The sequence below is a fragment of the Ammospiza caudacuta genome, chromosome 6 (assembly GCF_027887145.1).
Source record: "Ammospiza caudacuta isolate bAmmCau1 chromosome 6, bAmmCau1.pri, whole genome shotgun sequence".
NCBI classification, from domain to species: domain Eukaryota; kingdom Metazoa; phylum Chordata; class Aves; order Passeriformes; family Passerellidae; genus Ammospiza; species Ammospiza caudacuta.
In genome coordinates this window covers 61,942,605-61,955,399 of record NC_080598.1, presented here as the reverse complement: position 1 = coordinate 61,955,399, position 12,795 = coordinate 61,942,605, and the positions used below count along the sequence as shown (strand labels likewise).

The 12,795-nt window shown below is 42.3% G+C and overlaps 1 protein-coding gene across 2 annotated transcripts in view; it reads right to left on the bottom strand.

The window, feature by feature from the left end:
* Nucleotides 1–12,721, bottom strand: part of EXOC5 (exocyst complex component 5) — a 28,760-nt gene extending 16,039 nt beyond the window's left edge. Inside the window, exons 1-5 of one of the 2 annotated variants that reach the window (XM_058807998.1) lie at nucleotides 12,568–12,721; nucleotides 7,933–8,024; nucleotides 5,489–5,636; nucleotides 4,284–4,478; nucleotides 89–153 (exon numbers count right to left, since the gene is read on the bottom strand). In XM_058807998.1, coding sequence (XP_058663981.1) covers nucleotides 89–153; nucleotides 4,284–4,478; nucleotides 5,489–5,636; nucleotides 7,933–8,024; nucleotides 12,568–12,594 — 527 coding nt within the window. In that variant the 5' untranslated portion in view covers nucleotides 12,595–12,721. Of the gene's footprint in view, nucleotides 1–88; nucleotides 154–4,283; nucleotides 4,479–5,488; nucleotides 5,637–7,932; nucleotides 8,097–12,567 lie in introns of those variants that run through there. The other variant, XM_058807997.1, reaches the window with a different exon arrangement.
* Nucleotides 12,722–12,795: the final 74 nt, after the last annotated feature.

Sequence of the window (12,795 nt, the reverse complement as noted above, 5' to 3'; positions counted from 1 at the left end):
ACCAAAAGGGGAGACAAGGGAAGCATCAGGAAAATCATAGCTGTGCGAAGATTTGCTTTCTTAAAAAGATGTTCAGATAGATTTTTACCTGTCAAAAGGCAGTTCCTGTGCAATCAAATGCAGTTTCTGAATAATATCAGCTGCCTCTTTAATCTGGTGAGAGGAAAACATGACAGAGTCATTAAAGGAGGTCTGATTTGGGGCTGTTCCTTTCCTCCCCCTGCACTGTCCAATTTTCATACACAAAGTTCCTATCTCTAAAGCTGGTTGAGAATTGACATACCCGTGGAAGAGATCAGCCCCTCCAAGTTCCCATATGTACTTTTAAGATGCTTAAGGTATTTTTCTTTAAGATAAAGTAATATAGGTCAAAATATGAAGAAAAGTCACATTACATGTTCCCATTGGGGATGTCTGTGGAGGTGTGTGAGCTGGCTGGACAAATAGCTCACACCAAAAAAAAGCCATGACCATGCATGCTTGGCATGGAGAGGGGAAAAAGGGGATTAAAACAGAGAATTCTCCCAAAGAAGATGAAATGTAAGATGGATTAGAAACTCTGAGGTCCAAAGCAAAAATCAAGATGGAAGTCAGGTAATTACAGAGCTACAAAATAAGAATAGCTGCATGAATACAAAAGTTAATAAATAGATAACACAACATGCAAATCTGTGCTCTGCTCTGGGCAGCAGAACCTTTTATCCATTATTCTTCCACCACCAGTCAGCACAGGAAGTGCATCTAAGCAGGGCTTAGTGACTGCTTCTTTAGGCTGAACAAAATGGTGGAAAACCCAAATTTCAAAGTGTGGGGAAGGCAGCTGGTTGCAACTGAACTTGAGTGGATTTAAGCAGTGCTGCCTGAGGCAAACCTGACCCAGCTGGAGCACATCTGATCAGGGGGAGCTGGGGGTCTCAACCTGGAGAAAAGGAGGCTCAGGGGGGACCTTCTCACTCTCCAAAATTCCAGGGGGCAGCCAGGGGGATTTGGCTCTGCTCCCAGAGAACAAGGGACAGCACAAGAGGAAACAGACTCAAGTTGTGCCATGGGAGGTTTAGCTTCAGGTTAGGAAAAAATCCTTCATGGAAGGGGCTGTCACTGGCACAGCTGCCCAGGACAGCGGTGGAGTGCCCATCCCTGGGGGATTTGAAAGCCTTGTGAATGTGGCACTTGGGGACAGGGTCAGTGGTGGCCTTGGCAGTGCTGGGGGAAAGGTTGGGCTCGAGGGTCTCAGAGGTCTTGTGCAACCTGAATTATTTGATGACTAAAAGCTTTATAGGCTGACACAATGGAGAACATGCAGAATTTGCAGTTTATCTTGTTCCTCCAATTAGTGATGATCCAGGGAACTGAAGTGAGAGGGAAGGAAGTAATGAAATCCTATTCTGCCACCACTTAGAGCAGGCTGGATTAAAACTTTTCAAGAATAGAAGCAGACACACAGGTAAGAATAGAGAGCACAGGCATCACACCAGGCTGGTTGTTCAGCAAAAATAGGGGCACTCAAAGTGTATCCATTCTGACTATTAAGAGCAGCTTATGTTTTGAACTGTCAGCTTACAATAGCCTCTTAAGGCAGAAGCTGCTACACTCCTCAAACAAACCCAATGAAAGAGCAGTTATTTCTATTAGCTTGCAGCAACATTAATACCTAACACCTGGGATCTGTTAAATTGTCCATATATTAGCAGTTATTCACCAAAGCTGCAAAATCAAAACAAACAAAAAAAAACCAACCAAGAAATCCCACAAACACAACATTTTCTTTGTTTCCTCTTCACACCATAGCTGTTAACTAACTTAGATTTTATTGAACCCAGGATTTTTTCTATGCACAAGAGAGGCCATGACAAATCAATTCTCCACAGTTTCTCCTTAAACCCGGACATCTTTAATTTTTAATTGAATCAGGCTTCTGTAAACCATTAAAACCAAAAAGAAGTATTAATTTTTTAAAATACAATTTAAGGGTTATAATGTATCTGGGAAAAAACAAATGAAAAATCATGGAGAAATAACAGCAAGACAGAATTTTAACACAAAACATGCACAAGTGAAAAGGCAAAATGAAGTAATATTAAGAACAGAACATAAACAGAGAAATGGACATAAGAATAACAGTAAATATAATAAGCAGGACAATGTTATTGAATGATAAACAAGTGAGCTGCTGATCATTTTTACAGTTTAATTGTGTTGGAGTGATTTGCTCACTTCAAGAATCTTCAGTACAGCAGAAAGATTGGTTAGCTAGCAGCACAAGGGAAATTATAAGGATTCAGAGGGTGAAGACACAATGCACAGAAAGGGACAAGCCAGCAAGGAAAACCTTCACAGAGGCAAGTCAGAAATTGCTCAGTATGGCTGGGAGAAAGTGGGAAGCAACAAATGGAGTGCAGGGAAAGAAAGGAATCCAACAGATTTTAATAACAGACACTATTGAGAAAAGTATCAATTATAACACAACTGTACTATGTTATTTTTTGTGCCTCTCCTTTCACAGTGTCCCCTCCATGTCTCAAAGAAAAGTCCACACTTGTGAGGGCTGGCAGAGCACAAAAAATCATAACATCCTCTAAAACATTATCTAAAACCCCCATCAGTTTGAAGATCAGAAGACATTGACAAAGCACTAAGGCTTCACATTAAGAAAGTTTGTTACTATCTTGTACTTTAGAAGTATTTTTAGTACAAAGATGCATTAAGATGTAACAGCTCCTGTCTGGGCAGGCTCTTTTACAAACACTTCCCCCTGATTTAAACAATAACTTAAAGAAAAGTTCAAGAATCCACCTGGATGAAATTAGCCCCAGTAGGATAACTTGTATCCAGAAATTCTTGTTTGTGTTCCCACACCCTTCCCCTGCAGACTGGCACAAGACTCAGGGCCTTTACATTTGTCTTCCTCTAGAATTGATATCTTACTATTCTTTGGGGTGTACAGAGGCTTATTTATTTACAAATTTCCAGGTTCACCCTATTTATCTACCAAATGTTACTGGTTCTCCAACAGGATGTATCATGAAATGTTAATTTATAAATAAAGTGAAAGTTTAATTCTTTGAGCCTCTTGAGCAGAAAACAATTCTCTAAATTTTGTTTTGTTATTCACCATGCTGCCATTAAATATTTGTAAAATGCATGTTTCATTACTCCTTAGGAAAAAAGAATTTATGCAGCTCTGGGAAAGGCTGTCCATCAAAAGAACTTCCCTTATGCTGAAACCTTTCTGTTTCCCTTGGAAATCAGGGAAGTTTTTCTTCTGCTCTCTCTTGAATTAGGGCAAGCTATCAACCAGTAATTACCACATATCCACAGACCATGAATCAAAAGGCACTGTGCAAGTGACTCCTTGGGAATACAACTATATAAAATGATTAGCTTTTCATTTCCCTGAGAGACACCTCCAGCTCAGTGGGGAGGGGGTGACTATTAACCTGTTCTCAGGTCGTCCATGAGCTGCACATTTCAAGCACAGATTTTTCCGCTGAATGTGCAAATCAAGTGTTTGCTGTTTCCACATATTATCATTCTTTTCCTGACTTCAACCATAGCACTGCACAGAATTTAAGGAGGGAAGGAAGATTCTTCAGGATACATTAAAAAAACCCCAACAAACCCAAACCAACAACTTTATTTAAACTGCATTGAGAAATCCAATGTGTCCTTTTGCTTAGAGCTGGATTTTTTTCCTTCAGTTTATTTCTGTTTGTCACACCACTCAGATTATATTTGCTTCATGAACGTACTCTTGAAGCACAAGAAAAACAAAATGCTTGAACATTTCTTTGAAGTTCTCCTGCCTGGTTCCTCTAAATTCCAAGGGTGGAGACATAACCACAGGACTACACAAAGCCCAAAGGCATGCTGTGACAAAAAGGTATCCAAGGCCAGTGGACTGACCCAACAGAGCAAAGTTGCACAAAGAAGTTGCATTCAGAAACGCTCTGCTTTACAGGATGGATCTGAGGCAAGGGGTTCAAAGGGAACAGGCAGATATTGTATTGCACTCCAAAGTTGCCCTCCCAGCGTTTCCCAAATCTCCGATAATTTCATAAAATGAAAAATGCCAACATTGCCACATTAAGCATGGCTGAATACAAATGCTTTATCAGCAATCTGCAGCCCAGTGTTGTTAATTTCCATTTCAGAACAATGAAACTTTAACAAGTCAGTCACTCAGTGGTTTGAAGTCTGACCATGGTAAGTCATGGTAGCAGCTTGTAATTAGGGCAGTCCCGCTTATTGCTTTGAACTGCTTTCATCCCGCTGACAGCTCTTACCTTTTCAGAGTTTGTAAAAACATCAGACTTCAGCTCTCCATCCAGAAACTCATTAAAGTATTTCATCAGCTTCTGAGCCTCCACAGCCCGTTGCCGTGGCGTGTTTACCCCCTCCAGCTGGTCACCAAGGTGACAGACCTTAGTTGCTACATAGCTGATGTGCTCATCCAGCTCTTGGAAATGTTGGAAGGCAACCTGGAGAACACAAGACACTAAAATCATGATTTCCATTCCATCTACTTCAGGAAACACAAGATTTCATTCAGGAAGAAGCCCAGTGAATGCAGGCGCTGCATCTCAGAAGTGTTAATTAATTAATTATACACAACCCAAATAAAGCTTAGTGTTTTTCTTTAAATGATTGCGAAGACTGCCCGCTTTCAGCATTGCTAACACTCCTTAATGCAACATTGTCCTGGGTTGACTATATGATGCTTTTATCCCCAATCCTCTCATTCTGTTTATGTTGAATAATAAGTTTTGCACCTTTAAGAGTGTTCCAGAGAGTGAAGGGGGGAGAGAAGAAGCAGCACTTTGTTTTCAGACACTGCACTCCTCCTCCACATTCCTGCTCCTGGACTGTTGTTGTCCGCAGACAGACAGCGGGACAGAGCTCTTCTTTTGATTTTTAGTTAGTTTTTAGCTACCTGAGGCAAAGAAGTTCCCTGGACTGTTTATTTTCCTTTTTCTTTGGGCCTCTTGAAACTGCTCTGGACTGAACACCCAGGAGAGCACCGGCAGCTGCAGCTGTGGCCACCGGGCCAGGCCTGGCCTGCGACAATTCCAGCACTGAGGGACTGATCAGAGACTGAGTGAGCTGAGCTTCAACCCGGGGTTTTCTCAGTTTGTCATCTCTTTTAGAGTGGCAAGGGGTCTCATTGTTTGATATTGCTTTGGTTTTATTGTTTAATAAACAGTTTTTCCCACCTTTCTCCAAGTAGGTATTTTTTCCCTCCCAGACCAGTAGGGCGGAGGGGCCGATTGGATCTGTTTTTGCCCCGGAGCTCCTTTGGGGGATTCTTCCCCAAATTTGCTCTAAACCTGGACAAATATGCAGATGAGTCTCCTCTGACAGGAGAAAGTGTCATCAAACCCTCTTTATTCTTATCTCAAACAGCTGCACCCTGCACCAAGAAAGGTTAAAGGAGCACAGGATGCTTTGAAAACTTGCACAGCTTCCCACTGACTCCACCCCTTGGATTTACCTGGTTGCTTTTCTGCAGCTCTTGTACTTTCTTGGCAAATTCCTTTGCTTCCTTCTGGCACTGTTGTTCTAGTTTCTCCACCTTCCTCTGAATCCTTTCATCCATTACCTGCAATTCTTGGATATGATTTACAAATTCTTCCAATAATCTGATTTAGAATAAAATACAGGAAAACAGACTTTAGTTTGAAAGATACCATCTTCTGAAGAGTTTAAAACACCTCAAAAAAAAAAAAAAAGCAACTTGCATACAAGGCTGATCTAACCATGTCCAGCTTAGAAATATTTCTAGATTGAAGATTTAAATAAATAAATTTAAATATTTTAGAAAATATTATTAATAATAATAACAACAATATTAAATATTTTAGAAAAATTCTGTTTCTAAAATTTTGTTTTAAATTACAACACCCTAGCGTACGACTCTATGACAACATAAAAACTCTGTGCATGGTGGGCCAAAGGAAAGAGGCACACCAAAATATTAATCATTCAAGAACGTGGCTCTGCCACAGATGCAGAAATCCCTACATCCCCATCTTCCCTAAATAAGAAAAATGGAAATAATTTGGAAATCATTTCATATGGAGAAAAAAAGCTGAGGCCACTACATCCCTTCATGGTAAGGGATACAGCAGAAAAATATTCTCTACTCTACATGTCACTGTAAAGTTGGAAATCAGCATTACGATGAGTAATTATGAATAAGTAACTGATACAGCCATAATTTCATAATGTTGTTATGACTGACTTCACTTCTTCCTACACCCATTTTAGAGGGTTTTCTGCCCTTTCCCATCATTAACTTTTCTTTCAGACTCACATTTTACTCCTCCCAATCACAGCACATCTGAATGCATTCTTGAATACCCTCTGTTCTTTTCATTCTGTTCTCAACATCTCTCCCTTTCTCATTAATTTTGTCCATTCTGTCCCATTTCTGTCATATTTTCAGCTCTTATTTTCTAAATATCCCAGTCACTGGTCACAGAATGGATCCTCCACAGCCATAAAACTCATGGTAAGAACTGAAAATATCTGAAACATTTCATAATTTTATTGTCCAGGTTTAATGTCAGAAGAGGCTTTTAGCCCAGTCAGTTACTTGAGGGCACAACTTAAAGAAAACTGGACTGAGGCAAATGTTGGTGACTCCTCTCTCACTCCCTGCGTGCCAGAAGCCCAAGAGCAATCTGCACAATTGCAGCAGATTTCACAGAAAGCCACAAGGAACACATCTGAGTTTACAGAAGTACATTGAAAATCAAATTTAAACAACAGTGACACAAAGCATTCTTTCCAACAAAAGCCTAGAGAAATGCAGGCACTCTCTATTAATTTTAACAAACTGATTCAGGCTGGGGTTTGTTTTTTAAACAGGTCTTGTGGCAACTCTTCACTTAATTCAGCAGCACTGCTCAATATATTTAGAAAGGAATGAAGCAGAAGAGGCAGCTGCTGGTCAGGTTTTCAGAAGAGAAATACAGACTCCAATACTCTTTCTAACAGAAAACAGAAAAGAAAAAAAATAGATACCAAAATCTGTTTCTTTTTCAATATTAATTTCGGCTCCCTGCCCAATACTAGAAGATACCACAAGAAAAATATTTATTGTTGCAGGTTTTGCTTGCTTGTTCTGAAAAATATAGAAGTGCCTCGCGGAAGTTCACACAAGCAAACCAGCAGAACTACAGAAAATCTGTTAAATTAAGTAGGAATTTGTGCAAATCATGAACCACCCTAATGTATACCCTGGGCACAAGCACAGGGAAAGAGCTCCAGGGAATAATGTTGTGCATTTCCAGGCTTCTTCCTGCTTCCATCACACCTAAAGCTCTGCATAGGATGCAGGCCTCAGACTGAATGTCAAGAGTTCAGCATTTTGCTAGAAATTCAACAACATCCTTTCTCTCCTCAGATGCCTCCAAAGAGGCAGAGTGCTCCAGAAGAAATGTCCTTTGACTGTGTCAGGTTCATTTGCTGACATTTTAGTCAGATTAGTCTATCATGAGATCTCATCCCCAGAGCTGCCTCTCTTGCTGTTCTACCTTTTTGTGCTTTTTATTTACAAATTACTGTGTCTTAAAACAAGGCAGCTCAGGAAACTAAAGTAAGGAACTCATTCAATTGGCTTAACTATCATAGCAGTGATATTTTGCTTGAATCCAGCAACTGTCTGGCAAGCAGAAACAATATCAATTCTCCTTCATTCAAAAGGTCTCAATCAGAAAGTGACTTTCCCTACTCATTACTGAATAATTAGTCCTGAATAATTGGCTCATGGATACAAATGTTAACAATTTTCCCATAGTGGACACACAGCACTTACCATTTACCACTACATACAGGTTTGTGTGGAATAAATATATTGAATATATGTGGAATAAAACAGTACAATCAGAGATAAATCCACTTTGACCATTGTGCAATTTGATTTTTTTTTACCTTTTGGGATCGAAAGCTTCTCCACCTCTGGAACCTCCCCCAGGTGTTCTCCATGCCAGTCGTTCAATGTATTCATCTGCCACAAAAGGCTCCTGGCCACAGAAGAAAATCCCTTTACAAAGTGCCACAGCAGGCTGCTCCTTCAGCAGGTGCTCACACCTCATTTTCAAAGTGTTTAGAAGCTTTGCTATAATCAAAAGTACAGTGCTGGCAATTACTCCATCACCTCTTGGGCTCACATATTTATTGTTGAGAACACAGCTTTTAATATGATGAGTTGGAAGATCCAGTTTAGATATTATCAGGCTGGTGGCAAAGAATGTGCTGCAGGTCTGTGAAGGGCTGGCTGTAAATGACATTATTTGCAGCTGAGTTTGTGGCTTGTCATTCCAAAGTGCCTGATTTGAGAGGTTACACCACCCTGAGCCAGCCATCAGCAAAACATCAGAGAATTCATCTGCCCACAAAAATTATGAGGCAAAATAAGGGATTTTTATAGTTGTTCAACTCTCTGTCACACCATGGCATCACACACAGAACTGACCAAAAAACCCAGCCCAAAAAATCCCAGCATCCCACTGGATGCAACCCAAGTGCAACTGCAGAAACAGAGCAAATAAAAATGAGGAAAAAAGGCATAAAAACAGAGGATGAATTTGATTTCTACAAGTAGAAAAAACAGGGTATGAGTGATATTAAAACTCAAGGTTACACAAGTTTCTTCCATAATATTTGCTGGTTCTTCCATAAAAACACCACTCAAGGGTAAATATTTAAGATTATTTCTCCACCCAACAACATTTTCTGGAGGCAGAGGCCTCACTTATAAACCCAAGCGCTCCAATTTTAGCTGGCTTAATACTTACACCAGCTCAAACATTTCATCACATAGTTAATACTAAATTACTCTAAACACAGTCCAATTTCTATCATTAATAAAAATAATATTTATCACTTCAGCAGCAGTGACTAGGTGCTAACATCAGCACTTCTAAGACCAGTAAGAAAAGTATTTTCACAACCACCAGGATTTTATAGAAAGCTTTTGTATTATAAGAAACAACAGTTTCAAAAGTGTGAAAAACAGAGCTGGGAGTGGCTCTGGCTAATAGGAGTATTTGATGAAACAACTGAATATGCCACCACTGCTTTTGGTAAAATTTGGATTAAAAAATGAAAATAGTAAAAAATAAACAGATCTCAACAGGTATTACATTGGTTACTGTATCACTATGTCTGAAACTTTGTCACAAAGAATAAGGAAGCAAAAACCAGCCTTACAGAGTTAGTTTTGAAAGTAAAACCAAGGGTTGAAAAGCAAATATTGCCTGTTCAAGGTCTGTCTCCCCAGAAACAAATTGTGCCCTATCCAGTCAGAACCAGCCACTAACCAGGAAGATAAAAGATTTTTAAATATACTTTGTTACACACTAAATCCTGACAGATATGGCAGAAATTTCATCACTCAGTAACTCCTCATGCACAGACTGACTCAAGTAACCGTGTTGTGCTCAGCCTCCTTGGCTAAACTTCAAAAATAACTGGCTGATCCCACATAAAAACAATTTCCCTGCAAGTCACTCATCTCTTTAACCAGGTCCTTCCTGATACACAAGGTGAAGTTTCCTCTGCAAGAATCCTTTTCATCAGAGCCACAATGCCAAGGTTTTCTTGCCAAGTGTTAACTCCCTCCTTATGCCACCTGGGTATCTAAAAGTTTGGAACACTTTTGTAATTTAATTTTAGGTGAAATGAGTCATTCAGAGCAGTAGCATTCCCTTAGGGGAGGCCTCCAGCTTCCCAATTACCTCAGGGCTCCTTGCAGGACTCCTCCTTTATATGAAAATCCACATTTTTTCCTCTGAATCCTGTAATTCAGCTGAGGCACCACTCTGCTTACAAGGATACCACAGCCAAGTGTGCAAGAACCCTAAATAAAGGTTTTACTGACACTCTGTGTGTGCAGATAACATTTTCTACACTCCTCACTTCTAAAAGATAATTCACCTACACACATATAATGGCTTGGAATATTTTTAATTTTGTAAAACATATTTTTAATTTTGTAAAACAACATTTACAAAGTTTTTCTGCAAGCCTCTTCTCCTAGAGAAATCTGATTTAGATGCCTCAGAAGGCCAAAAAATATTATAACGTCCATCTATTTCACCCATCATGCCTCTATACACCTCTAAATAATCCTTGGGTGCACTTTTACAGAGACCACCTGCAGCTCCCTTCCTGGAAAATACCTGTTCTTCCAAGAACACTTACACAGGAGACCTGTCCTTCAGTTTTTTAATCATATAAATACCATTTGATATTATTTAAGAAATATTAACTGCAGTGGATATTATGTGCAGGATGTTGATCAACAGAGAATTCAAATGAGCTTTTTCTTCCAGTTTTCCACAAAGGATGTGCTAAAAATAATCTACTTGATTTATAAGGAATAAAGGAAGTTCAACAGTGTCTTTCTAAGACATGATTTTCCAGGTTCCACTGCAGATCCAGAAGTTTTCACTTGAGTTTGCACCTCCCATACACATTTGCTTTTTAAGATGCTATCTTGATAACAGGGTTACTCACAGCTGACAGCCTAACTCCCCTTTTAAGTCCCCTATCCTGTTCTGCAGAAATTGCTGAAAATCAGCTATTACAAATGTCATTTGCAAGTCCTTTGCCGGTTATCAGATGAGCCCCAACAGTCAATTTCTCCAGCTTTGAACTTCCCTCGGGCTCCAGATGAATTAACATGATCCCATCCATTCAGCCAATACTCCTGATTTAATAAGAGATATGCCTGAAGTGGGTCATAACCTGGTTTGATCTGGTGTTTACAAATGAAACTACACTGGACACAGCCAGATTAAAAACCAGTTTAGAAGTATCCACTATTAAGTTATGTGAGGGAGAATTCAGACCATGTTGTGCACGTTTGCAGCACAGATCCTGCTACACAATTTCCCATATCTGTACTGAAATTTACTTAAATCACACACTCATGAAAATATGGTAATGAAATTTCAACCTCAGAAGACAGCTTAGGGGTACTCCCATAACAAGCACTTATTTATGTTCTTAAATAAGGCAGAAATTTCAAACTGACCAAGTAGGCAACATTAAATTAGTGGACATCAACAAAAACTCTCTTGCCTTTGGAGTGAAATAGAAGCGAAAGCAGGAGAGACAGAAATACTGAATTCCATGCTGGAAAAACACAATTTCTAGCCCCAAACTTCAGGCAAAAGTCTCACCTAATTTGCTTATGCTTTCATGCTTATTGCTATTGCAAAATGGAAAAAGTTGTTGCACGACCCAAAGCAGCCAAAACACACAGTTTTCTTTCCATATTCAAATTACCTCACACTCAACACCCCACAAAGACCAGAATGGCACTGTCATCATGTTGAGAAACCAAGGGGCTCCTAGAGTGGTGCAGGGAGGGTACAAAACCTGGCATCCAGCTACAGGAACACAGTGTTTTAGTCCTGCCATTTTTTAAAGCTATGCAAACCAAAAGATGTGAGTCATAACACTCGTGTGCCATCACAATGACTCACAAATTCAAATGCACACAATGCATTTACATAAAGCCCAGATATAGGAACTTCCAGAGAAACAGGAAGACCCTTTCCTGAAGGCTGGGCAGAGTGAGTCCCAGTGACAAACCAGCAGAACAACCAGCTCTTGAGTGACTTGGAGAGCACATACACGACACCTGGGGATGGCACCATGTCCCTCTGGAGAGGAAGTGGGGACACCACACGCTTTCTGTTTATCACAGGTCACATCATGAGAGCTCAGGGCCCAGGCCAGACGCTGAAGCCACAGAATCACTGAAGGGTTTGGGCTGGAAGAGACCTCAAAGATTATCTCCTTCCAACCCTCTGCCATGGGCAGGGACACCTTCCACCATTCCAGGGTGCTCCAAGCCCCATCCAGCCTGGCCTTGGGCACTGCCAGGGATCCAGGGGCAGCCACAGCTTTGCTGTGCCAGGGCCTCACCACCCTCACAGTCAAGAGGGCGATATCGTTCTTCCTAATATCTAACCTAAACCTGCTCTCTTTCAGTTTGAGGCCATTCCCCGTGTCCTGTCACTACACATTCCTGTAAAAAGTCTCCCCTCCATCCCTTTGGCAGGCTCCCTTCAGGAGGGAGATGATCCTCGTACGTCTCTCCCACCTTAGGGCATTCTGTAATTCCAGGGGAAGAATGTGACAGACTCCTGCTATTACTGCCCTGCTCCTGCGTGGCCTCAGCTGAGCCATTCTCCTTCTGTGCCTCGCTTCCACCGCGGGTAAAGGGAGGGCAAAGTCATTTCTTTATTCCATCCCAGCCCCACTGACACCGCCGCGCCGGGGTCAGACCAGGGGGTGCCTTCGGCAGAGGGATGGCGGGGCCGGGCCTGCCGTGGCCCTGTCACCCGCCCTCTGCCAGCACCCGGGAGCCGGCCAGGAGAGAGGCCCTGCAGCGGGGCAAGGCGGGCACCGCACCCGCGGGGCGGCACCGGGGCTGCCCCGCTTCCCCAGCCCCACAACCACCCGCCCCTCCCCGGGGAGAGGCCGCCGCATCCCCTGAGCCAGCGCAGCCGGCCCGGCCAGCGCCGCCCGGCCCGCGGCGCCCGCACCCACCTCGAAGAGCTCGGCCGTGGTGGCCATGGCCGCAGGGAGGGAGGGAAGGAGGGCGGCGGCCCCTCAGCGCCCCTTCGCCGCCGCCGCCCCGCCGCTGCCGCCCATTGTGTCCCCCGCCCCGGCAGCAGCAGCGGCGGCCGCGGCGCCGCCTCCGCCCGCCGGAAATGGGGCTGCGCCGGGCGGTCACGGCGCGGCCGCGGCTCCTCCCCGGCCGCCATCGGCACCGGC